We start from the raw sequence: 24,092 nt of genomic DNA, 5'->3' as shown, positions 1-24,092 counted from the left end.
ATCTGCGTATCCTTGTACACACCTGTAATTAGAGCTCACTGACCCTCTGTTTCCATCAGTAAACAACTTGAATAGCATCTGAGGTCGGCAATAATATTGTCATAAAAGACTTCAAATAACAGCCTGCAAACAGGGTGCAGCAGAGTGACAAAATAGCAGAGGGACACATTATTCTCGATATTTTATAATTTAAAAACAATACACATTAAATTATCCAGTGCTCTTTGATTTCCTGAATGAAATAGTAGCAATGCCTCCAGAACATTTCTCATTGAAGCATTGGGAACCATAAAGTGTTTTACATTCACATTAATCTCATCATGATTGTTCCACCATAAAGTTGAGATATTCATACATACTCTCACTGCCTCTTTTCTATAATAACAAATGAAACAATAACCATTTTGATCATTTGTACCATCATATATACTCCCAAAGTGAATGTGCAGCCACAGAGCTGGTGACTTTTAAGTAATGATCACATAGTGATCATATGAAGCAATTAGTGGTAAACAGCAATTATAGTTACTCTAGTATATAATTAAGAGCAATTTTGAGGTGCCTGTACTTTATTTCCATTTTACGCTGCTTCATATCTCTAATCCTCTACATTTCAGAGGGAAACATTAAACATTTTTATCATAATATATTTATCTGACTGTCATAGTTAATACAAATATTAATATTTCACATTCAAAATAAATGATAAGTTAATAAAAAAGATTGTATTATTATTATTTAAATGACTCAAAATGATTTGATTTAGCACCACCAGCTACAACATTAACCCTCACATGCTGTTCATATTCTGATCCTTCACAGTATCCCTTCATCATTAGTCTCTATACCAAACTTCTGAACCTTCTCAATACCTGATCAGTCATTAATGAATGGATGATTAATCCGTAATGAAGCTTTCAGAGAGCAGTGATTGTATTCTTTAGGGTTTACACCATTCGTTTATTTAACTTAATATTAAACTTATTTAACTCGGATCACAGCTGCACAAAAAAACCCAAAACAACAACAACAACAGCAACAAAAATAAACAAAATAGCACCTTGTGCATTGTATGTATTGTACATAACTGTTTTAGTGTTGTAAATAATTGTTGTAAATAATGTAATCTCTCTCAGACTTTTGCTGCTCTTCTTTATTATTTAATTTTTAACTTAATCTATTGTAAATTTGTTTTTGTTTGTTTGTTTGTTTGTTTGTTTGTTTGTTTGTTTGTTTGTTTTTTAAAAACTGACTGGATGAACCAATGAGCATATACCTTATGTCTGTGCAATAAAGTCTTCTCAATTCACCTTGAGTGTTAATGTTGGTCTGTTAGATGAATTTATTCACAATCAGTAGGCTGACAGGTTGAAATATTTCCATTTTTGTTTCCCTTCCTAAAGTGATCCAGAATATGATTTCAGACTAAATGAATGATGTGTTTTAATGCTCTTTAATGTAAAAATTGGTCCAATTTGACCTGAACAGTATGTAAGGATTCAAATGTAAATGCATCACTAATAACAGTCCAATAAAATAACACTACAAGTACGTGTAGCTGATAATACTTCTGTTCTTTACTTCAGTAGCATCTGTAACGCATTTTCTCTGTTGTATTTCTGTTTTTTTTCTTACAGTAAGTAAATTATCTGAATACCACTCCCACTACTGCTTGTCTCTGACTAATCACTTGTAATATAATTAAGTGAGTCACACTGGAACAACTAATGAACATCTGCTGTTTTATTCTGAATGTTATAATTGTCCTCTGACCCAGTTTCCTCCACATCGCTGTGTTTGGTTTCAGTTTCAGCTCATCTTCTGATATCAATGTGCGGTGTGGACGAGGAGCTGTCTGCGGTGCTGAAACCTCTCTCTCTCTCTCTCTCTCTCTCTCTCTCTCTCTCTCTCTCTCTCTCTCTCTCTCTCTCTCTCTCTCTCTCTCACTCTATCTATCTATCTATCTATCTATCTATCTATCTATCTATCTATCTATCTCTCTCTCTCCTGGTGACTCGCCCACAACCTGTGGACAGAGAGAGACCTACAGTATTATCGATCGAGTCACATTTCTTGTCTCTTCCGTGTTTTCATCAAAAAACAGCATAAGCGCAGATACATATTGTCACAGCCTGTGTTAGTCTCATGCAGATTACGCAGACATTGGTTGGGGGATGCGAAGGAGATGCAGTAGAAAGATGCTGCACCACAATCCGCCTCAGAATGATAAAAAATCTAAAAGTAAACACGTTTATATGATCAAATCAGATGTATCTTTTTTGTTTTATGTCTTCCCTGTCCTCTCCTCCTCTTCTTCCTCCTCTTCCTCCTCCTCATCCAGGTAGAAGCTATGGGATATTTTTAGTCGGATCTCCCCCCTCCCGTTTAGACTTTCTCCCAAAGGGACTCGAACTCACATCTTAGCAAAGGTAGACGCCAAACTGACGTCAGAGCATCCGTAATTTGACGTGTGAACACCCCCCATCGCGACCACACACACACACACACACACACACAAACACACACACACAAACACAGAGCGCACAAACCAGCCCTCCCCATCACCAGTATTTCCTTTCCCACGTTCCCTCCATCTCAGCCAGCTGTGTCTAGAGGAATACGACAGAAACAGAACACAAGGAGATTTCTTCATTATCACCACAAAAAGCAATTATATCTCTGAGTTGCAGCTGCTTTCTTGGGAGCATCTAAGGCTGTGAAGAGGCTATTCTTTTTCTCCTCTGGTTGAATTCGCCCTGAGATGGAAGTGAGATGTCGTCCAGCGGTGATGTGTTGTGTTTTCGCCATCCTCTGCTCCGCGGTTCCTCCGTCGGTGGGATACAGGGACAGACAGTACCTGAACGAGTGGGCAGTGGAGATCCCAGGCGGACTGGCCGCTGCGGAGGCGATCGCCAAGGAGCTGGACTACGACTTTGTCCGACAGGTAGGCACCAACGCTCTGGAGCGGTTCCCAAACGCAAAAGCATCAGTTTAGACCTTAAAAATAAAGCTTTAAATTACTCTAACATGAGGTGTGTTTGTTGGCATAAAAGGAAACCTGAAAAATCATCCAGCACAGCTTCATTTTAATATCAAACATCTAATTGAACACTCTCCAAATAGAAACAATTAAAACAAAATGAATCATGAAATATTAATTGAGCCTCAGCAATCTGTAAGCTTTGGACTGTGTTGTAACAGCAGACCAAACAATAGCTGTATCAATTATTCTGCTTTGCTAGATAAGGCCATTAGTGTTGGAAACTCATTGCTTTTATGATGGTCCAAAAGCACACATTGCATTCAGCACCCCACTAAATTAAAGGAGGTGGATTTAATCAATCTATGACTCACTGTTTACACATTTCTGATAAACCACAACTGGGACGCGGGTGTTCATTTCCCTCTTTCCCAGTATTATAGTCTGACTCATGTTGTTCTTTCCTAACCAAACACATCAGGTTCTTTGTCAGTTTTAAGTCGAGCTCATTAATTTCTATGAAACCTGTAGCTCTGAACAGCAGCCATCAATGATTAACAGATCTCTCAGGTGTCACAGACACTGAGACACTCTGCATCCACTGAGTCAGAACTGTCATCAGTCTGTGCAAGCTTGTTTTTATATCATGTAGCATTCATTCTTTTGCCCAAAGCAAATGACAATAAGTGCATTCATCCTCACCAAAAATGTTATAGTATGCATGGTTCAGTTGTAGAATGGACACATTGTCGCTTTACTCGAGACATCTTAATGCTCAGCATCAATCCATGGTATTAATGTAATGACTTGATATCCCCACAGAGTGATGTAATATATCCTGAGTAAAACATACACACCTGTAGGTTCTGTACATTCTGCTTACTTTGTTTTCAATAGGAATAAAACCTGCAAATAGTGTATATCTCCTGGTGTGGTAGATTGTTTGTGATGTCCAACTATGCAAAGTAGATCACCATCCACATAATTTAAAAACACATACACTGTATCAACATATTTTTTGCCATCTGGAAACGAGTGTGGTTGCTGGTGGAATAGAAATACAGTTTCAGATGTAACGCTGTAGTGATGTTATAAATAAGTCACTCTCTGAATGAGCAAACTGTTTTGTGTTTGTTCCTCCCTCAAAATTGAATTCCTGCAGCTTTTGTTAGAAATAATCATGTTTCTAGACTTGCACGGCAGGCCTCGGTGACCAGATGGCTGGTATTATGTCATTTCCTATCAAACACTCAGCTGCATCTCTCGTGTCTTCCTCTGTGCAGATTGGGGCCCTGGAAGACCATTTCTTGTTCAAGCATCGCAAACATCCTAGCAGAATGAAACGAAGTGCCGAACACATCACCAAGCAACTGTCGGAGGATGATCGGGTGAGCGGCATTTTTTGACTCTTATCTGTGCAAGTCAGGTCTTCTTGTCTCACCATAAGACATTAAAGTAACCACCTGTGTGCGTGTAGGTGCTGTGGGCAGAGCAGCAGTACGAGAAACGTCGCAACAAGCGAGCATCCCTCGGGGAGTGCAGGGACTGCCCGGTGGACAAGCTGTTTGATGACCCCATGTGGAACCAGCAGTGGTACTTGGTGAGTCTTTGAGAAAGCTTCAGGATCATACAATAAACACACGACACATAACACTGAATTAAAAATTACAAATTAAAAAATACATGAGGAATTCAACAAGTGCCTGGATTTAAAATCTAGTTTGTGCTAGTTTAAAGATGTCTGTACACATGTCCTTTCCAGTGCTCCATAAACCACAGATCTAGGTTGATACTCACTTTACCAGTCATATGTTGCCTACTTTGTGTCTGGTTGGGCTGTCTGTTCACCTGCAGCCAATCTGTTGAGACGTACTGATGCCCTGCGAGTGCTGGACAGCTCCACACTGCTCACTGCTCTGTCTTCTCTGGGCCCTCATGCTTCTAGCATACACAAGCAGTAAAAACTATCTACTCTCTCATAACCCCCACCACCAAAAGACAAAAACACACCCAAAACAATGAAACAATAGCATGCTATCAAGCAGTTCTAGCCAAAAGAGCCATTTGCTTAATTGGTAAAACAGTCTGTGTGGAGATGAGAGGGGTGGAGAGACCATAATCCAGCAGGATGGAGTAGAGTAGAGCATTAAGTCCCAATTTACCCTGAATGGGATGTTTTAGCCCATTGAGGCTAAGTAGTAGCAGAGAACAGTAGATTGTCACAGCTGTGCATGCCTGTGCAGATCCATTACTAACACTTTCACTTTATCCTGACCGTCAGCTGACCCTGACATTGCCACTTTCAATGACATCTTTACTGATTTTGATCCATAAGCTTAGAATGAACTGTCCTGTTGACCACAGTGTATACAAAGTAGTTGAATGCATGAGAGGGGAAAATATGTCTATTTTCTGATGCTGCTCATATATTTATCAAAGCAGATTAACTCAACATATACATCAAACCACCAGTAGCTCATAATTCTGAACATCTTTTACAATATGTAATACATTTCTACCAACATGGAGCAATGACTTTTCATCTAAATGTATCATTAATCAAACAAATTAAAACTCAAGAATCAAAATTTCACTATTACACATCATCCCACATCACCAGGAGTAATGGGTAAATCACGTCAGCCTGATTGGCTATTAAATTGATCACATTCTGCAAAGCAGGGTCACTGAATCATCCTTAGCTCAGTCAACGCCATTAGTTTGTCCATGCTTTACCACAAGATGAAGAAGTGTATGTAAATGTGTGTTGCATCAGCGTTTGTGTGTGTGTGTGTGTGTGTCTGCATTTGGGAAAGAGAGAGAGATACATATTACGTTCTCTTAGCGTCCACTTCTCCGCACCTGCTCTAACTGAACATGAGTCACACGCTTGTGGAGCATAAGAAAACAAATTGACATGAATCATTTTTGCCGATGAGGGATGATGACACTAATGGAATTGGCCTTAAAGTGCCGCTTAGTGTATTTCCACATGAGCCCATGTCTGTGTCACTGCAAGGGTCATCTAAAGCATTGTGATTCACTCGCCTCGTTCATTCACAGATGAAAAAGCTACGTAGGAATAGGTAAGACACTGGAGTGAAAAAAGGTTTTTAAATCAGCTATTTCGATGTGATAATCCCACAGGGAATTGGCACCAATATACCAATATTTGCAAATAAAGACGCATATTATATCTCATTAAAAGGAAACGGGGGGTAATAGTATATATGTGTGTGTAGGGGGGTTAAAGGGATTGAAAGGGAACAAAAGAATATAGGCGACTGATGCAGTGTAAAGAGGTGCCACAGGTTAGAAGACGGTGACGTTGGCAGACCTGATGATCACTGACATTAGGGGGGGGTGGTGGAGCTGTGTGACAGGGGCAGTGGCCAGTGGCTGAGGGATGTAATGGCAGAAGGGGGGGGGGGCTGCATGGGCCCAAGAACCGGATGAGTGTCTCCATCTATCACGAGTGGGTGACTGCCTCATAATTTAATCAGGGAGTGACTCATACTTGTAGCTTGAAATTCCTCTTGCCTGCACGGCTGTGTGTGTGTGTGTGTGAGAGAGAGAGAGAGAGACACAGAGTGTGCATGGAGGGATATGTTTCTCCTCTGGCGTGTGTGTCCACTCACTCGTTTCATATGCAATAGGTGCAGCGAGACTTGCATAAGCTGCTGTGTGTGTTTGCTGCGTACCATTAAAATCTATGCATGGCTGACCACTGAGAGCCCCCCCCCCCTGCTGCTTTACCAGCATCAACAAGTGAGTCATTTGGCGTCACAAGAAAACAAGCAAACTGTAGATATGAGCTGGTTGGGAGTAAAAGCCTCTCTGGCAAATTGCTACCCAAACACATTGTCTGAAAGTGTGATGTGCTGCATATCTACATTGAGATCTGTGTCCGCTGGAACTGATGCTGTCCAAAAAGAAAGAGATGTATGATAAAGAGATGCCCCTCGCAAGACGATAGGGTGAAAAAAAGAGAATGAAAGTGGGAGCCGAGGAGAGGAAAAAAGGCGATACATCACAGGGATGAGTCACGTCTTGGGGTGGTGTTCTGCAGTGTCTGTGCATAATGCGCAAAGAGCAAAGAGAGTTCTTTTTTTAGTCTTAGCTGTTTCCAGCTCTGAATCATACTCTTCCCCAGGCAGGCAGGCAGGCATCGGCTCTGTTCGCTCTCCATTCCTCCCTGCTGATTTTCCATTTAAAACAGGCTCGGCACCCCCCCTTCACTCCTTGCATGTAATATTAGATAGCCTCAGAGATGGATTTCTAAATAATCCGACAGGGGGATTGAATGTGAGTCAAGCCAGAAGAGCAGTGGGTTTGAAACACAGCGCATCTCTAGGCACTGCAAGGCATCTTGTGGGTTAAATTAATCAGGGGAGTTGTATTGGGCAGCTCAAAAGCCTGTATCATTATGACTCTCTGGCAGCAGTCTGCCTACAAGTGGCCGTAGGAGTGGACTCGAGTCCTGACAAAAGAGAAGCCAACAATCCAGTAATGAATTTCTGTAAAGGTCAGTGGAAGAACTGGCAGGCTGAGTAAGCTGGAGGACTCTACTGTGGCTGACCTTTTTAGCATATATGACAACACTTAAAAAGCCTGTTTAGATGAAGTACTGAGATATAATCATAATTTAGTTTTTACAGATGTGTAATTTTGTCATTTTGTCCCTTTCTTCCAGCAAGACACACGGACCTCTTCTTCTCTGCCAAAGCTGGACCTGCATGTGATCCCCGTGTGGCAGAAAGGCATTACAGGAAAAGGAGTGGTCATCACCGTGCTGGATGACGGACTGGAGTGGAACCACACAGACATCTACTCGAACTACGTAAGACACCGTTTCCATGGAGACAGCCCCGTCGTCTGGGCCTGCCGTTGCCATAGCAACGCTGCTGGTGACACCTTACAAGGCGATTCATAAAGACAGTAATAAATCTTCTATATGATAATGTCTGCCTCTAAGGAGCTTTTTGGTTTTTAATTTCCAGATGCAAAAAGGGCATTTTGCTGTAAAGGCAGTTCAGCTATGAATGACTATAATCCTCATGTTTAGGGATGCAGAATTTGAAAATATTTCTCATTCCTCCAATAATGTTTTTGACAGTCTGCAAGGAGATGCAGATAATTATGTGCTAATGAAAGTGAGCGTGGTTGAGGTTCCATTCTGGCATAGTTTTTCCTGTAACTCTAAAAGCCTTAAAAAGCCCCATCTGTGGTTTGGTTTCATACAGTGCTGTTGCTCTCAGAAGCCAGTGCAGAGAACGAAAGAGAAAGAGATGGACTGTGAGGGAGGGGAGAGAAGGAAATAATGTATGACAACAGAGGTGATGGAAACAACTCCCACTCAAATTAAGTTAACACTTACTAATCAAAGAGGCTCAATCAACCGAGACGTTCATCCTTAACAATCAAGGCATATGAGTGGCATGCATTTGCATCACTTAATACCTGTAATTCTAAAATGACAGACACGGGCATCTGATTTCAATCAGATATTAAAGCTGATACTTTGAACTAGAAACTGAGAGGAAGCTTTAAACTGAATAATCATTTAAATGTACTTTTTTTATAAGAATAGGCCTACACTAAAATGTTTACATTTTATATTATATTTGCTAGTGCAGGAGAATGATAGGAAGGCAGACATGACTCATAAAGTGTGACAGAGAATGTAACATTCATGACGTACCACACACAGTGTAGCATCTTCTCCAGTCATGACATGACTCTCAGGCAAAAACAATTGTTTCCAGCAATCTGAATGCATCGACAGCTCACCGTCATCCTCAGAGTGACTGCTTTCATATATTTGTTGTTTCACTACTTGGTCAACTCTATCATCACCAATCATATATCTCTATGACAGCAGATTGGTCGCTGAAAAAACTGTACTGCACACTGACATCATCCCCAGCTTTTTGAAAAGAGATGCCTGATCATTTTCTGTCTGTTGTTTTTAAAGGATGCAGCAGCCAGCTTCGATTTCAACGACAACGACCCGGACCCTTTCCCCAGATACGACTCCACCAATGAAAACAAGTAAGATGACTGTTGAGAAGTGCAGGAAAATTGGGACAAATCTGCCACTGCTATTTATCAATTTAAGACAACCTCATAATGTATGGTTTCTTTGATGATGTTCTCTCATTGGAATGTGCTTAAAAGGACTTTGTTGCTTTGACTATTGCAGTTTGCATCCTAGTGTAATAATAAGTCCATAATAGACATGAATTGCTGGAACATGGTCAGAGCAGATTCTGCCAGTTGATTTAAAAAACTGTTGGATTTTACAGCTTTTAGACTCAAGCACAATTGCTGCTCTTTTGTTAACAGAATACTCAACAATTCAAAGCCTATTCTATTAATATTTGCAGCACCATACAATTTAAGTACCTCCATTTTCAGATGACGCAGAGGACCCTGTCATTACGATCAATACCTTCTGCTCTAGACATGAGATTTTGTGAAAGAAATTATGTAACCAAACAATATAGTGGGCGTCTGTAATGGGTTTTGCATCCTCTGAAATAATAAGGGCAGGCCAAATTGTTCAAAATAACCATCAGGGAAACTGCAGTGAAATTCCTGCAAAAAGCAGCATGTGATGTTTTCTTTTTTTTAATTTCTTTTGTACAGAAAATATGAAAGAATATGTATATATGTCCAATAGTGTATATATATGTCTAAGAGTGTTTATGACATAATAAATGTTAATGTGTTATTTGTCTGTAGGCATGGGACCAGGTGTGCTGGGGAGATTGCCATGCAGGCAGACAACAATAAATGTGGCGTTGGAGTGGCATACAACTCCAAAGTTGGAGGTAAGAGCTTTTTTTATACATATTTTAGAAAGCTACATTACATCATATAATCTATGTCAAGGTGCACATTTGTAAAATAGAGACTTATGACTTGATTTAAATGATTGTGAATTACATCGGTTTATGTATCAGAAATGATAAACAATAGAGGCGTGTTTTCTGAAAGCTGTGTCTAGTGGATGCTTGTGCAACCATGCTTGTTAAACAGGATACAGAAGAGCAGGACGTAATAAAGGAATTAATTTATGTGGGCGTCACTTTTCCTTTAGATACCCTGGCTGCAACAATTTTATTTATTTTATTTATAGCCAGTAGCGAAGAAAGATTTCCTGATGGAGACCTAATTTTTTTTACACCAGATGGTTGCATAATGTCACTCTCCAAAATTACTGAGCTCCAATCCACCTGAAAAATGGTTTGCATATCAAGGCTGGTTCTTAGTGTTCCAGCAGCTCCTTAATATATAAACATTACAAATCTTATTTCCCTAAAACAAAAATAATTATATTCATAACCTTTGAATTAAGGGCTTTAATACATTTTCTATTATTATCTTTCTCTTAATTTATTGTAACGAGGTAGTAAATTGCAATAGTTGATCATCTTTACTCTCTTCCTAAGGAGAGGCCATAAATTGTCAATACCAGAAAATTATGAATAACCAAAGGGATAACTGATCACTCTGGTATAATATTCCCGTCTCTTTCTGCTTAGGAATTCGTATGTTGGACGGGATTGTGACTGATGCCATCGAGGCCAGCTCTATTGGGTTCAATCCAGACCATGTGGACATCTACAGTGCCAGCTGGGGACCCAATGACGATGGCAAGACAGTGGAAGGTCCAGGTCGGCTGGCTCAGAAGGCCTTCGAGTATGGTATCCAGAAGGTAAATAATGAGACAGGCCCGATCTCAGACTGAAGTTCCTAAAGGGAGCTATTATCTGCAGCACTGATGAATCAGATAGAACAGAATCAATAAGGACGATGTCATTAGTTGCCAGGAATAACTCTTCTAATGATCAAGTACCAGTGGTTGTAGTTGTTAGCAAAGGTTTTGCATTGGTTTATGTCACACAAATTTCAGTCAAAACATTAAAAACACTGAAACTTTGTGCTTTATTACACCAAATACCATCAAATCTTTTAGATTTCTATATAGTATTATGAGATCATCAGCATCAGTATTGTATACATGGCATAAAATATGTTTTTAGTGACAGCAATAAGTCAAAATTCGATACAATAACACATGTAGCATTTCTTGCTTCAGCTCTCTCCATCATGTCTTCTGCAGGGTCGTGGTGGGAAAGGCTCTATCTTTGTTTGGGCATCAGGTAATGGTGGTCGCCAAGGCGATAACTGTGACTGTGACGGCTACACAGACAGCATCTACACCATCTCAATCAGCAGCGCCTCCCAGCAGGGCCTGTCCCCGTGGTATGCTGAGAAGTGCTCCTCCACTCTGGCTACAGCGTACAGCAGTGGAGACTACACTGACCAGAGAATTGTAAATAACTACGCTTGTTTTGTTTTGTTTTGTTTTGTTTTGTTATGTTATGTTATGTTATACTGTATTTTATGTTGCGCTACATTATGTTACATTACGTCATGTCAAGTAATGCTATGGGAGTGTTTTTCAAAGGACATCATGTTATTCAAGGTTATCTTAATCTGTGAATTTCTTGTTCTTGCCTGTTTGCTTTCAGACGAGTGCTGATCTGCACAATGAGTGCACTCAGACTCACACTGGAACATCAGCCTCTGCCCCACTGGCTGCTGGAATATTTGCTCTGGCACTGGAACAAAAGTATGTAATACTGCAGATGAAAGGCTCAAATAACCTGTATATTATTATTTTTTCTAATGTTAGGGTCAAAATGTATATCAATATCATACTCACTGGCCTCCCTGTCCATCTTCCCTCCCTCAGTCCAGATCTTACCTGGAGAGACCTGCAGCACATTGTGGTCTGGACCTCAGAGTTTGATCCTCTGGCCAATAACCCAGGCTGGAAGAGGAACGGAGCAGGGCTGATGGTCAACAGCCGCTTCGGTTTTGGCCTTCTCAATGCCAAAGCCCTGGTGGACCTCGCTGACCCAGCCACCTGGAAACATGTACCAGAAAAGAAGCAATGTATCGTCAGGGATGACTCGTTCCAGCCCAGGTATGTGAATGTCTGACAGCTGCTCTCTTTTACCTGATTTTGTTAGAATGATACAGTATCTAATGCAAGAGAGAGGAAGAGGGAAAGTGAGTTTTATTTGTCCTTACATTTTGGGTCCAACAAAGCAAACAGACAAAACCATCTGTGTTATTAAAGATGCATCTGTTGCTTTTCAAATGGAGTCATAACAATAACAATAACTCTTAAGCCTGGGAGGGTTTTCTGTGCCATGATAATGAATGAGAAAGGGTTTTTTTTTTTTTAAATGATGACAGCTGTGATCATTTAATTTTGAGGTCAATCATCAGCCATGAGTACTTGTTGATAAATGCTAATTGCTAAATGGGATTAAACGTCCAAATGCAAAGCTGTCAAGCACAGACAGAAACTCAGAGGAAGCATTTCCCCTTCTGTTGTCTCACTAAATGCTCTGTTTGCAATGCTTTTTGGATTAATGACCTGAGGAAATCAAGGGCAAAAGCTAACTGCAACACTCTGTCCTCGAAACAACCTTTTGATTTTTGCATTGTTCCACCAATAAGCAGCAGCTTTGGCCAGCTGTAGTTGACAACTCTGTGCTCCTTTAAGTGTCCATTTTGCAATTTGCTTTGAATTATGAGACTCAATAGCACCGTCACCCAGTTTCCCCATTACCTTACTACATCCCTGTTTAATCCAGAGGATTTGGCTCTACATTTCCGTCAATGCTTAGTGGTCTACAACTCCCTCCAGCTTTATGCCAGCTTGAACACGGAAATCCTTTCATTCATGTCTGGGAGAGTTAGGGATTAATTGTTTTTTGCAAATGAATGACCAAAGGCATTCAAATATGCCTGTACATCTTATGTATGCTTGTGATGTGCTGAATATGTCCCAACGACTTCATTGACCCCATTCAGAAATTGTTTTGGGCTCACTGTGCATTCATTTTTTTTTTAACAGTGTTCCAGTTTTTTTTTTGCATGAAGGTTAAACTGTTGGATATTTCACCATTATTATACAATAATATGTAATGTGTGTATGTGTGTTGTTACCCAGACTCTTGTACAGTAATGAGAGCTTGTCAGGGAACTACATGGCACAAATGATAGACTTCTGTTGTTATGGGGAGCTGTTTGTGTGTCTCATTCGCTGCTATTTTAATGCATCCCATAGGGAACTGAAGGCAGCAGGGGAGATCACTATAGAGATTCCAACCAAAGCCTGTGCGGGGCAAGAGAACGCAGTCCGCTCATTGGAGCATGTGCAGGTGGAGGCCAGCATTGAGTACACCAGGAGAGGGGACCTACACATCACACTCACCTCCCCAGCAGGTTAGAAACATGCGCACACACATGCAAACACACATGTGAGAGTGAAATAACAAAGCTCTCAAATGATCTTTCCCTTTTCCATTTTCCTCAGGCACCAGTACAGTGCTGCTAGCTGAGCGAGAGAGGGACACATCCTCTAATGGCTTTAGAAACTGGGACTTCATGTCTGTGCATACGTGGGGAGAAGACCCTGCTGGTACATGGACCCTGAAGATCACTGACACTGTGAGTTACACACATATTTGGTGACAAAATACCCTGTTTGCTCTTGCTTGCTTGACTATTTGCTGTTAATACAATTATAGAAAGAATTGCCCCTGTTAAACACAAAAAAGCAGTTACGAAAACTTTTATGAAAACAAAAAAAAGGCTTATATGCATTGTGTTATTATGCAATATGTTGGCTTGTTTGAGCTCCTGTCAGTCCCTTCTGAAATTAAAGCATCATTATTCCCATTATTCCACAGTCGGGGCGTATGGAGAATGAGGGTCGGATTTTGAACTGGAAGTTGATTCTTCATGGAACATCAGAGAAGCCAGATCACATGAAGAAACCTCGAGTGTACATACCCTACAACGCCGTGCAGAATGATCGCCGTGGTGTGGAACATATGGATGACATGATGGAGGTGAGTATAAGTGCAACTGTGGTTAAAACTAGAGATAAATGCCCACATAGACACCTGGTTTGGATGTTAGGGGAAATATATGTCGTGTGATGTTAACATGTGGGTGTATTTTAGACTTAAACACATAACATTGGAGGCTGAATCTAGTGATGCTGAAATTACACTTGATTACACAAAGTAAAGTTAACTCAGGCGTGACTCAAATGTAACAGTGTTATCAAATACTTGATAATGTGAAGTGTGACAATGCCATAATAGTGATTTACGTAACTCCCAATGGCATATATGAGCAAAATCTCAAATAAAATGCTGTAGACATGATTAATACAGAAATGTATTTAATTGGTAAGGTGAACATTTCAGGATATTTTATTGTTTATTTAACAGAGATGATGCATAATACATTTACTGTACAAGATAAAGCTAAAAGCCTATTTCCATGTGGAGTCCCTGTGTGGAGGCTACCATAACTATTATATTTATTTAGAGATCCTAGGTAACTAAAAACACACTACAATCACAAATGAAGCAATAGATAACAGTCAGTTGTGGTGAATTAAAATATTACACTTTGAAAACACCATCAATAATGTCAACATCATTGAATACAAACAATTCATTCATCAGTACAAGAAATTTCCAACCAGACACGTAGTACTAATGCTGGCCAACATAATCAGTGTATCTCAGCTCAGTGACTGCAGATCTGTGTAAAAGTACAGCATCCTCCGATACTCAGTGGTAAATAAATTCCACATACCAGCTGCTGAAAACAAGAGTTTTGACCAAACTTTGCATGAACCTTGTTTAGGTCTGGTCTGTAACATGTGATCAGGATAGTGGTAATGACAACCTGATGTCCCTCCTACAAATGCAAATTATGTCACAGAGACATTGTTGTACATATAAAGGTTTTTGGAAATATATTACATACACAGTGTAATATATTTGTGTGTGAAATATTGTCTTTTCCCTTGGTCCTGTTCTCCAGCACATTGGATTTGAAGTGAAACAATGAGGTTCAAGTGTTAAAAGTGCAAGTAAAATTCTAAAAAGTTAGTTTACATCCACACTGGGTAAGCAGTTTAGAAATTATATCCCTTTTTATATCCACAATTTTAGCACTGTGCAAAAAGACAAAGAGAAAGTTTAACTTCACATGCACTGTGCTGGAGTACAAACACATACTGTATCATGAAACTATAACGCTAAATGACATATCATTTCTCTTGGAACCAAATAATATGGTACACAGTTATGTCGTCTGTCTTTAGATGCGCACTCTGGGATCATTTTTGTCTCATGTCTCCTCTCTGTCTGTCTGGTGATACAGGAGCCCACTCAGGCCCATCCACCTCCAAAGACTGAGACTGCACAAGCCTCCCCTCCTTCCAACCCAGAGAAGGATCCTCAAATTCCCGCAAATTCACCGTACTCTCCCACCTTGGCCCTGCTGCGTCTCCTGCAGACGGCCTTTAACAGGCAGACCACAGCACTGCAGCAGCCGCAGTCCGTAACCAGGCCCTTCTCTGCCTGGAGGAAGCAGCAGCCGGGCAGGAGCCTCTCCCCTCCTGCTACAAGACTCCCTCCACAGAAGCTGTACCAGGCTCTGGACATGATCAACAAGTACCGCGGCCCGGAGGACAGTGTCTACAGTGACTACAGTGATGGCTTCTACAGCACCAAACCGTACAGGCACAGAGATGACCGACTGCTGCAGGCCCTGTTCGAGATGTTAGATGATGATCAGAAGTGAAGGTGTGGAGGAGAGAGGAGAGGAGAGAAGAGGAGAGGACAGGAGAGGAGAGGAGAGGAGAGGAGAGGAGAGGAGGGGAAACACGGAAGAGGGGAAGCATGGTTACGTGTTGGTTGGGGAGCAGAGGAACAAGGCAACGAGAAGAGAGAAAGCAGAGGGAGATGAGAAAGGAAGAAGAAATGCAAGTTTGTGTAACTGTTTTGTTCCCCAAAATGCTGCATATCTTATCTCCTGACCTTCATTTGCCAAACACCACTGATAATTTCTTCTTTCATTAATTCGTTCAGTTGTGCAAAATTTCAGATACTTTGTTCCATGAGTCCACACGTGATTCAAAACATGGATTCTCTGCTAAACACCGTTTCTCCATGTAGTAAAGTGAAAGCATTTAAACCACAAGAAAGGAGGGGTGGGCCTTGTCTCTCTTCTCTTCACTGCCTGCTCAAGCATGCCACATTTAGAATATAAGTTTTGTAATAGTATCTATATATTATCTATATATTATACAAAGACAATGATTGTAATATGGTTTTGAAAACACTTTACATCAAAAAATATTCACTTTCTGACTCAAAAATCCTGTTTCTGATCATATTTTGCCATTTTTCATATGTCCTACATATTGTAGTTTGTTCAGTGTGTTTTACACTATAACAGGACACCTACTCACTTTATTCACATTGGGGGACAAATTGATTTTAAAATAACAGACATGAATCATTTAATTAGAGTCAATTAGAGTCATTCAAAATGGAACAAAGATTTAGATCGCCCACATATTTGAAAAATTTGAACTGTGTTGACAGATGATTTATTCTCAGGGTGTCAACAAAGCTCAAGTGAGTTGCAGAATTGTTTTCTGAACTCCTCTAAGAGAAATATATAAAATATGAAAGATTATATAATATAAAAGTATGCAGATGAGATGATACTATTAGAAGAAAAACCTTAACCAAACTCCACTCCAGTAGAATTGTATGACAGAACTGTGTAGCTATACATTTAAAGTGAGAAAAAAAAAACACTAACTGATGATTCTTCTTCTTGTGCAATTTGTTTAATTTTGTATAAGTACAATGCTGCATTAAATGAAATATTTTTCTATGGATCCTCATAGTTTATGGAAATAATATATAGAGTATCAAACCCTTAAACAGTTTATTTTCTTGTGGCATAGTTCACTCGATTACTGCAAAGTCAGTGTAGTTATAACTACCAATGAACACTGCCAAATTCTTTGCTGTCAAGCTTCTGTGTATTTCAGTGAATGTGCAAATGGCTAATATGTTGTTTGTTCATCATCTGTAATATGCCAACTATAAAAAGTTCCTTGAATCCTCATATTTGCAACTGAACCACTTCTCGGGTATTATTTATTTGGTATTAATGGACCTATCACAGCCAACCAGAAACTGTGTAGAATAGGGGCTCTGCACTGCAAACCTTCAAGCACATTCATCCTGAACGCCTTAATATATGCTGTAATAAATGTCCATACTCATCTCCACATGGTGTCGATCAATTTACAGATGCTAGTGTAAGTTTTTATGACATGAATAGTTATGAAGCCTCTATGCAGAGTCTCTATCCTCCAGCATGGAACTGCCTGCCCCGCTTCTCTGCCAACAAGGTGACAGGAAAAAGATGATGAAAGAAAACGCTTCATGTGCACCCTGTAATTTATCCATTCTTTAGTGTAGTGCTGTTTTTCTTTATGTTTTTTGTTTTTGACTGATGCTTCAGTCCAAAGTTGTTTACACAAACCAATATTATGTTGCAAATTCTGTATGGATGTACAAAAATAAGAGATTTATCGTAATAAACTGCAAAGTGACATCTTGAGTCTTTTTGATTAGCAGTATACAATTAATAAGAAATTAAATTTTTATTTTGTTCAATATGTAAAATGACTATATTATGAAAATTGAGTAATTAAAGTGCAAAATTCTAATTTGTCCAATATTTAAGTTTATGACCAAATACCTGCAGAGCTAATGACATTCCCATCAGCCTCATCTGTAGGCTACCTTGTGTTTAGTACTAATTAGCAAGTGTTAGCATGCTAACATGCTAAACTAAAAATGTGACCAGTGACCAGGGAAAAAACTTACCTGCAAAACATCAGCATGTTAGCATTGTCATTGTGAGCATGATAGCATGCTGACGTTAGCCTTTCATTCAAACGGCCGCTGTGCCTAAATACAGCCTCACAGAACTGTTAGCGTGGCTTTAGTGTAGACTTAAGTATGCATGACAGTAAACACCATTGCAAGTGTCCATTCATGTTTTAGCCCTCAGTCTTTCTGAATTAGTGCAGAAAATAATTGTTTCACTCAAACGCATGTGAAATTTCATCATGTAGAATTCAGGAACTAGATGATAAAGATCCTTTTGAGGGCTTTTTATTCATATAAAAGTCATATCTTTGACAATATATCTCTCTGACATGGTCTTTCAATATCCTCTTTGAAAATAACATTACACAGTATAATAGCTTGATAAGGGAGATTACAAAAAAAAAAGTGTGTTATCCATCTATGTTTACTGTTGACATGCTTTTTTCATTATATTTTATATTGAGTGCCACCACCTTGTGGACAGAAAAAATACAACATTACAACACAGTATGGTTCATAATACAGTTTTATGTCTTTCTACGTCCTAATTATTCTCTTATTCTCCTCTACACAGCATCATGAGATGTGTAAACTGACAATCTCAATGTGAAGAGAATGAATGTTTAGCCATAAAGGTCTACAGAGCTTTTATTGGGATTGGGAGTTGTTGAGCTGACTGAAGTTTTTTTTTTCATACAGAATCTACTTCTTTCTGCACTGTGTATATAACTTTACCTTTCAATATATACTTTTTTCTTTCCTTGTTTGTGTCTACTCTTCCTGTTCAACTCCTCCCATTTGCCCAGATTCCCAACACATCTGGTGCTTTGGTTTTGCTTCAAAACTGAATACTGCAAAAGCTTAAGGAGGAATGGAGGGGGGGCAAATACGTGAAGAAAAGGGAGTGGAAAATATTTAAAAAGCCAGGAGAAGAGAAGAGAGGGAAAGAGAGGAGGCAAGGCATAAAAAAAATAATCATGGGCGGAAAACTGTGAGTTAAACAGCACATTTCCAGGAAGAGACAGAGTGAGAGCATTAGAGAGAGAGACAGAGAGAAGCAGGCAGAGATTTTTTTGGCAAAAATAGTGGCCTCAGACAAAGGTTTGTGTGTTTGTTCAGCAGCAGGTCACAGTATGGCGCTGTTCCCATTCTGCAAGACGCCCGCAGGTCAGTACAACCTCAACAACTGCTCCACCTCTTCTACTTGTGTCATTGTTTTCCCTCACTTGTCATTGATTTGTGACTGCTGTATTTGTTCATGCTCAGTTAAAGCACTTGCCTTTAAGACGAGGAGACTCAGGTTTGAGCCAGCAAGCAAATGAAATACCAACGATTTTCAAAGCTTTTCTCAGAGATTTTCTATGAGCAATTTGATCCTGAAAATATGTCCAGGAAGGCAATTCGAGCACTTGATTATTTCAAGAAGTCTTGTGCATTCGTCTTAAATCTCTTGGCTGGTGATGCACATCAGGAGAACGTATGTGGAGAATAAACATCTACTTTCACTCAATTGTGCTTCCACTCAAGTTCTATCTCATGAAGTCATGTGAAACTTTTGGCTCTATTCCAATCTATCTTCTTAAATCTCTAACAGCCATCAGTCCTGTCTGCCTTCTGCTATTTATCTTTACTCATGCAGCTGTAGATGGCAATGTTTTATTACGTTGTATATCCCAGCTTGTTCAGTTGAGGTATCACTTGACGTTTTACTTAACTTCCTCAAAATCAGAACAGGACTTTGCCCTGTCCTTCACTCTGTACACTCTTATTATCTTGTTGTACATCAATAGTTAGACAGAATTCTACGAATTAGAATTTTATTTAAGTATATAAATAAAAACACTGTCCCACACATATCCATGTCTTACACTACTACCTGATACATTTTAATCCATCATACACACCTTTTGGCTTGAATAACTATCAAGTAATGTTATATAGCCTATACACATGCAGTGTATTGTGTAGGCTATAGTGTAAAGCATATATATTGCAGTATTGCACATGCTTTGGCGATTATATTACATTATTGGTGCAATCACAGGTTGCTACATTTTCTAAGGGAGATATTACTTCAACAGCACATTCTTTTCATTCCAGTGAGTTCAGGTCTTTCTACCTGATAGGGTTTTAAAGGAACATTTATAAGTAGCATGCATTTAATTGAAGAGCATAGCAGCTATCACTGATTTCATTACATTTGCTTTTATATGCAGCCACTTTTGTGTAAATTTTGAATTGCATCAAGGAAAATTTAACATGAGCCTACAATCGAGATATCAAAGTCTCTTTTATTTCAGTTATCTCATCTGTATATGTGCATGTGTTTATCCATGTGCATTTGTGTGTTTGTCCTCCAAATAGGAGCAGTCAGAGTGACCAGACTACAGCTGGTCCTGTACGGCTTTCTACTGTCTCTTATCATATGTAAGTGTACAGAAGAATTTGTGCTGCTCTAACATGTTGTGCCAGAACACTACAAATACACATAAATATTTTGCTTCTAGCACAGTAAATGTAAAATAGTTGTCCAGTTTTACAGTCACCTCAGTTAAACTAAGCGAAAATAGCTTTTTGTCTCTTTCAGAAAGGTTCCTTCCTTTCACCGACAGATTATTGCAAATATGCAGCATGTATGGTGAAAATCATTTCAATGACAACAGTATACTTTGTAAAAAACTGCCACTGCTATTTCTTCTACGGACAAAATGTTTTTTTGTGTTGAAATAGTAAATTGTGTATTTTGACTCCTCAGACTTCCTCCATGGACGTAAAGTCGGTGTCAGTGTGAAGTCACCTCATCCTTACTTTCATGCCGTGGAAATGGCTGGGGGAAGAGGAATGACAGACATGGCCGCTGTCAAGGCAGCACCAGCACAAACTCCTGTAGAGACACCTTGGGGTGCTCCTTTAGTGTGGGGTGACACCCGCAGCTCAGCTTGGCGTAGGACCAAATATGCACAACAGGGAATTCGTACAGGTCTACTAGCCCTAGTGGTGGGAACTTATGCGCAGTACATCCGGCGTTTCCTCTCCTCAGCAGAAACCTACTTTCTCCCTGGTCAGATGGTCACATACTACATTCTCACAGATAATCCCCGTTCATTGGATCCTTCCATTGAGCTGGGGCCTGAACGAGAGCTGAAGGTTGTTCCTATTGCGGAGCTGCCTGGGTGGGGAAGGTTGGCGCAGCGCCGCATGACTCTGCTCGCTGATGCCATCAGAAACCCAATTGGCAGTGAGGTTGAATATATCTTCTGTGCTGACGTTGACCAGGAGTTTGTGGCCCCTGTGGGTGAAGAAATCTTTGGAGATCTCGTGGCCACGTTGCACCCAGAGCTCTATGGGATGCCACGAAATGCATTTCCTTACGAAGTCGAAGAAGTCTCATCAGCTTGCGTAGAGGAGGATGAAGGAGACTACTACTACACCTCTGAGCTGTATGGAGGGCTGGTTTCTGAAATGTACAAACTGGCTCGTGCCTGTTCTTTGCTCATTCTGCAGGACCAGGCTAACGGGCTAACGGCCAGGGGCCTCGAGGAGAGCTACCTGAACCGCTACCTGATCGATCACAGGCCGACCTGCGTGCTGTCACCAGAGTACAGCTGGTGGGACTCGGACCTGTCTGCTGATGTACCTGTGCAGAGGCTAGTCTCCTTGGGGAGGCAATGTGAGGCTTTCGATAAGGAAAAGAGAGAGCAGTACAGATGTTGAGGACAACTGTTTTTGTGTTAAATTTTCTTTGGAGAGGATCTCTGCTCAAGCACGCATTTGCATTTTCTTTACCGCACTTTGGAATTGTCTTTTCATTTTCTGATCTCTTTGCTAGTAAATGCTGCCTGAAATAACACAGAAGCAAACTGCACAATCTGCTCTCAATTAAAGAGCCATTTGTGTGAACGGCATCTCTACATGCTCACTATCTCCCCCACACCAGACAAAAAAGAAATTGACCTGTCTCTTTAAACGAAACACTGTCCTCTCCATTAATGTCAGCCTCGGAGATACTGCTCCAGTGGCTTTGTGGTCAGCTGCGATAAGAGTCAACAGTGTAAGTGCACACTTTCCCCGCAGTGGCCAATCATTAACTGCAAGAGCTGCTGTTTCAAGGTCTTTAAATACCAGGTGAGGGGGAAAATGGATACAACATGATGCTGGTTCTCCAAGCTACACATGTATAGAAGCTACCGTGTATAAGCTTCAGCAAAAGCAAAAACAGTTTTGAAACTGGTTCAGGATCTATGTAAGACGTTTTTCATAAAAACTGTTATTTTCCCCCGTCTATGCGGTGAAGTAAAAGGTAAACTCAAATGGCTTCATGTAGGTGGTTGTTATGTTGTCTATGTGTCTGCCTCCCTCTCCCTCTCCCACACACATACACACACACACACACACACACACACACACACACAAACACACAAACATGCTCCCACATTCACACTCTGCTTTCTCATCCTTGTGTGCTGTGTTTTAATGGGAGGGTTAAACAGCAGCAGATGGCTCTTTCTCACTGCCAACAGAATCTGTCCTCAGGGCCAGATCGCCACGTGGAGTTGAAGTTGGAGGTGAACTGCAGATAATCCTATGAGACTAATTTTCAATTGTTTTTCACTAAGAATCCAGATGATCACTGCTGGCCACGCACATTTTTTTTTTTTTTTACACAGGCTACCTGCTGGCTATCCATACTGAGTGCCCCTTTTCATGCCATAATGCAAAGCAGTTTAAAGAATTATTGGCTTTAATCCCTGTCATGTGGTCTACTGGTGGTCAAGGAGCCTGTTGGCAGCAGCATAACTTAAAGCAGAGGAATAGGCAGTATAGGAATCCTCAACAGAAAAACCAACACGCCTTGCTTCCAAGATTATCAACATTAAAATAACTTTATTGAATGATAACAGATGGAAATCTCCCATGTGCAAACAAAGATAACAAATAGGCCTCTGTAGCTATAAAGAGAGGCTCACGTGCAATTATCATAATGTAAAGAGTTCTGACCTCTGCAAAAACAAACGGTACAGTCTAAAAGCTGTCTGACACTTGTTGTATTTCTTTTCCTATTATAAAGCAGTCAGCCATCCCTATAATGACACTTGTGAGTACACTAGCCAAAGTAGTAGTTGTAGTAGTTACGATAGCCAAAACTACATTAATAAAAAAAGTGAAAAAAAGTAACTTTCCTTCAATTTGCTATCGGTCAACACAGTGTAGTCTGTGTGTTTGTTGGTTTAAAACAATTGTGACCTGCTCAAACACAACTAAATAAAACCCATCAATTAGCACAACTGTTTATTATGTAATTGGCTAATTAATAGTTTGTCCCCAAAATAATGAGCTTAAGGTGTAACTTTTGTTTTTTACCACCAGTCTTGTTTTCTTTTTACTCATGTGAATGTGTCTGGCATGGGCCTGTACCATTTATGACTGCACAAACAACAAGAGCAAGTCAAGGTGAGTCAACCTCTCCTCTCTTTTGTGCTATAAATCAGTCCTGTACATTTACAGACAGTGAACACGAGGATAATTTGGCAGTGTGGAGTCTTCAGCTCACCTGTCCTGCATGTGTTTGTGCTGAAGGAGGGCGCTGGAGCATCTGGACAAAACCCAACCCCAGGATGTTGCTGTGAGGCAACAGTGCTTGCTAATGAGCCACTGTGCCACCGCCACGCCTGCTTATTAGTCTCAGTTACAGGTCACTTACAGGTACGCTGAACTGCTGGAGGCTTTTTGATGATGGTGCAATTACTCAGTCACGAGTAGGTGTTGATGATTTAATTCCCCTTCGCCTCAGTTGTGTTGTGTACTCAATCACAACATTGTAAATACATATTAAGGTAATTTAAGTAATGAGCCAATTCAGGTTGTACATCACATGGCAGATTCTCATCTGCCAAAATGCCACAGACAAATCATACAGTATGATCTCAGTAAGTACCGCACTTAACCCCAGCTCTATTAGGATGACCTATCTTTGAACTTACATGTGAATGTGTTCAGTCAATATCTCTTTGCCTTAAGTTGACTAAACCGCGTAGACAATATTTTAAAACCGTTATTGTGCAAACATACTGTAGTTCCAACAAACAACTCAATTGGCAACGTAGATGAAAAACTAATTCAATCATTATCAATGTTTAACCATAATCAGAACCACGTGAACATATGACCAGACACAGAACAGCAAAGTTTGATGATGACTGATTGACTTAGTTGATGTTCATCAGAGAAGCTTTTCATTCACTTTTTTCAGCGGGTGTGGGTAGCACTACTTGCTGGATTTTCCTTCATTAGCAAAATAG

General features: G+C 40.2%; 2 protein-coding genes across 2 annotated transcripts; both read left to right on the top strand.

Moving 5' to 3' along the window:
• Positions 1 to 2,550: 2,550 nt before the first annotated feature.
• On the top strand, positions 2,551 to 17,510 carry pcsk1 (proprotein convertase subtilisin/kexin type 1). The gene is made up of 14 exons (XM_067587971.1): positions 2,551 to 2,944; positions 4,264 to 4,368; positions 4,458 to 4,580; positions 7,674 to 7,820; positions 8,955 to 9,031; positions 9,725 to 9,813; positions 10,528 to 10,700; positions 11,109 to 11,321; positions 11,521 to 11,621; positions 11,745 to 11,978; positions 13,134 to 13,291; positions 13,383 to 13,516; positions 13,759 to 13,920; positions 15,254 to 17,510. The coding sequence occupies exons 1-14, from the start codon at positions 2,762 to 2,764 to the stop codon at positions 15,674 to 15,676; spliced, it is 2,322 nt and encodes a 773-aa protein (XP_067444072.1). The 5' UTR covers positions 2,551 to 2,761; the 3' UTR covers positions 15,677 to 17,510.
• Positions 17,511 to 18,714: 1,204 nt separating this feature from the next.
• Positions 18,715 to 22,107, top strand: LOC137181888 (globoside alpha-1,3-N-acetylgalactosaminyltransferase 1-like). The gene is made up of 3 exons (XM_067587969.1): positions 18,715 to 18,960; positions 20,158 to 20,220; positions 20,549 to 22,107. The coding sequence occupies exons 1-3, from the start codon at positions 18,927 to 18,929 to the stop codon at positions 21,505 to 21,507; spliced, it is 1,056 nt and encodes a 351-aa protein (XP_067444070.1). The 5' UTR covers positions 18,715 to 18,926; the 3' UTR covers positions 21,508 to 22,107.
• Positions 22,108 to 24,092: the final 1,985 nt, after the last annotated feature.

The sequence above is a fragment of the Thunnus thynnus genome, chromosome 4 (assembly GCF_963924715.1).
Source record: "Thunnus thynnus chromosome 4, fThuThy2.1, whole genome shotgun sequence".
Classification (NCBI taxonomy): Eukaryota; Metazoa; Chordata; class Actinopteri; order Scombriformes; family Scombridae; genus Thunnus; species Thunnus thynnus.
The sequence above is the reverse complement of the archived record's forward strand: the minus strand, read 5'-3'. Positions and strand labels throughout refer to the sequence as shown.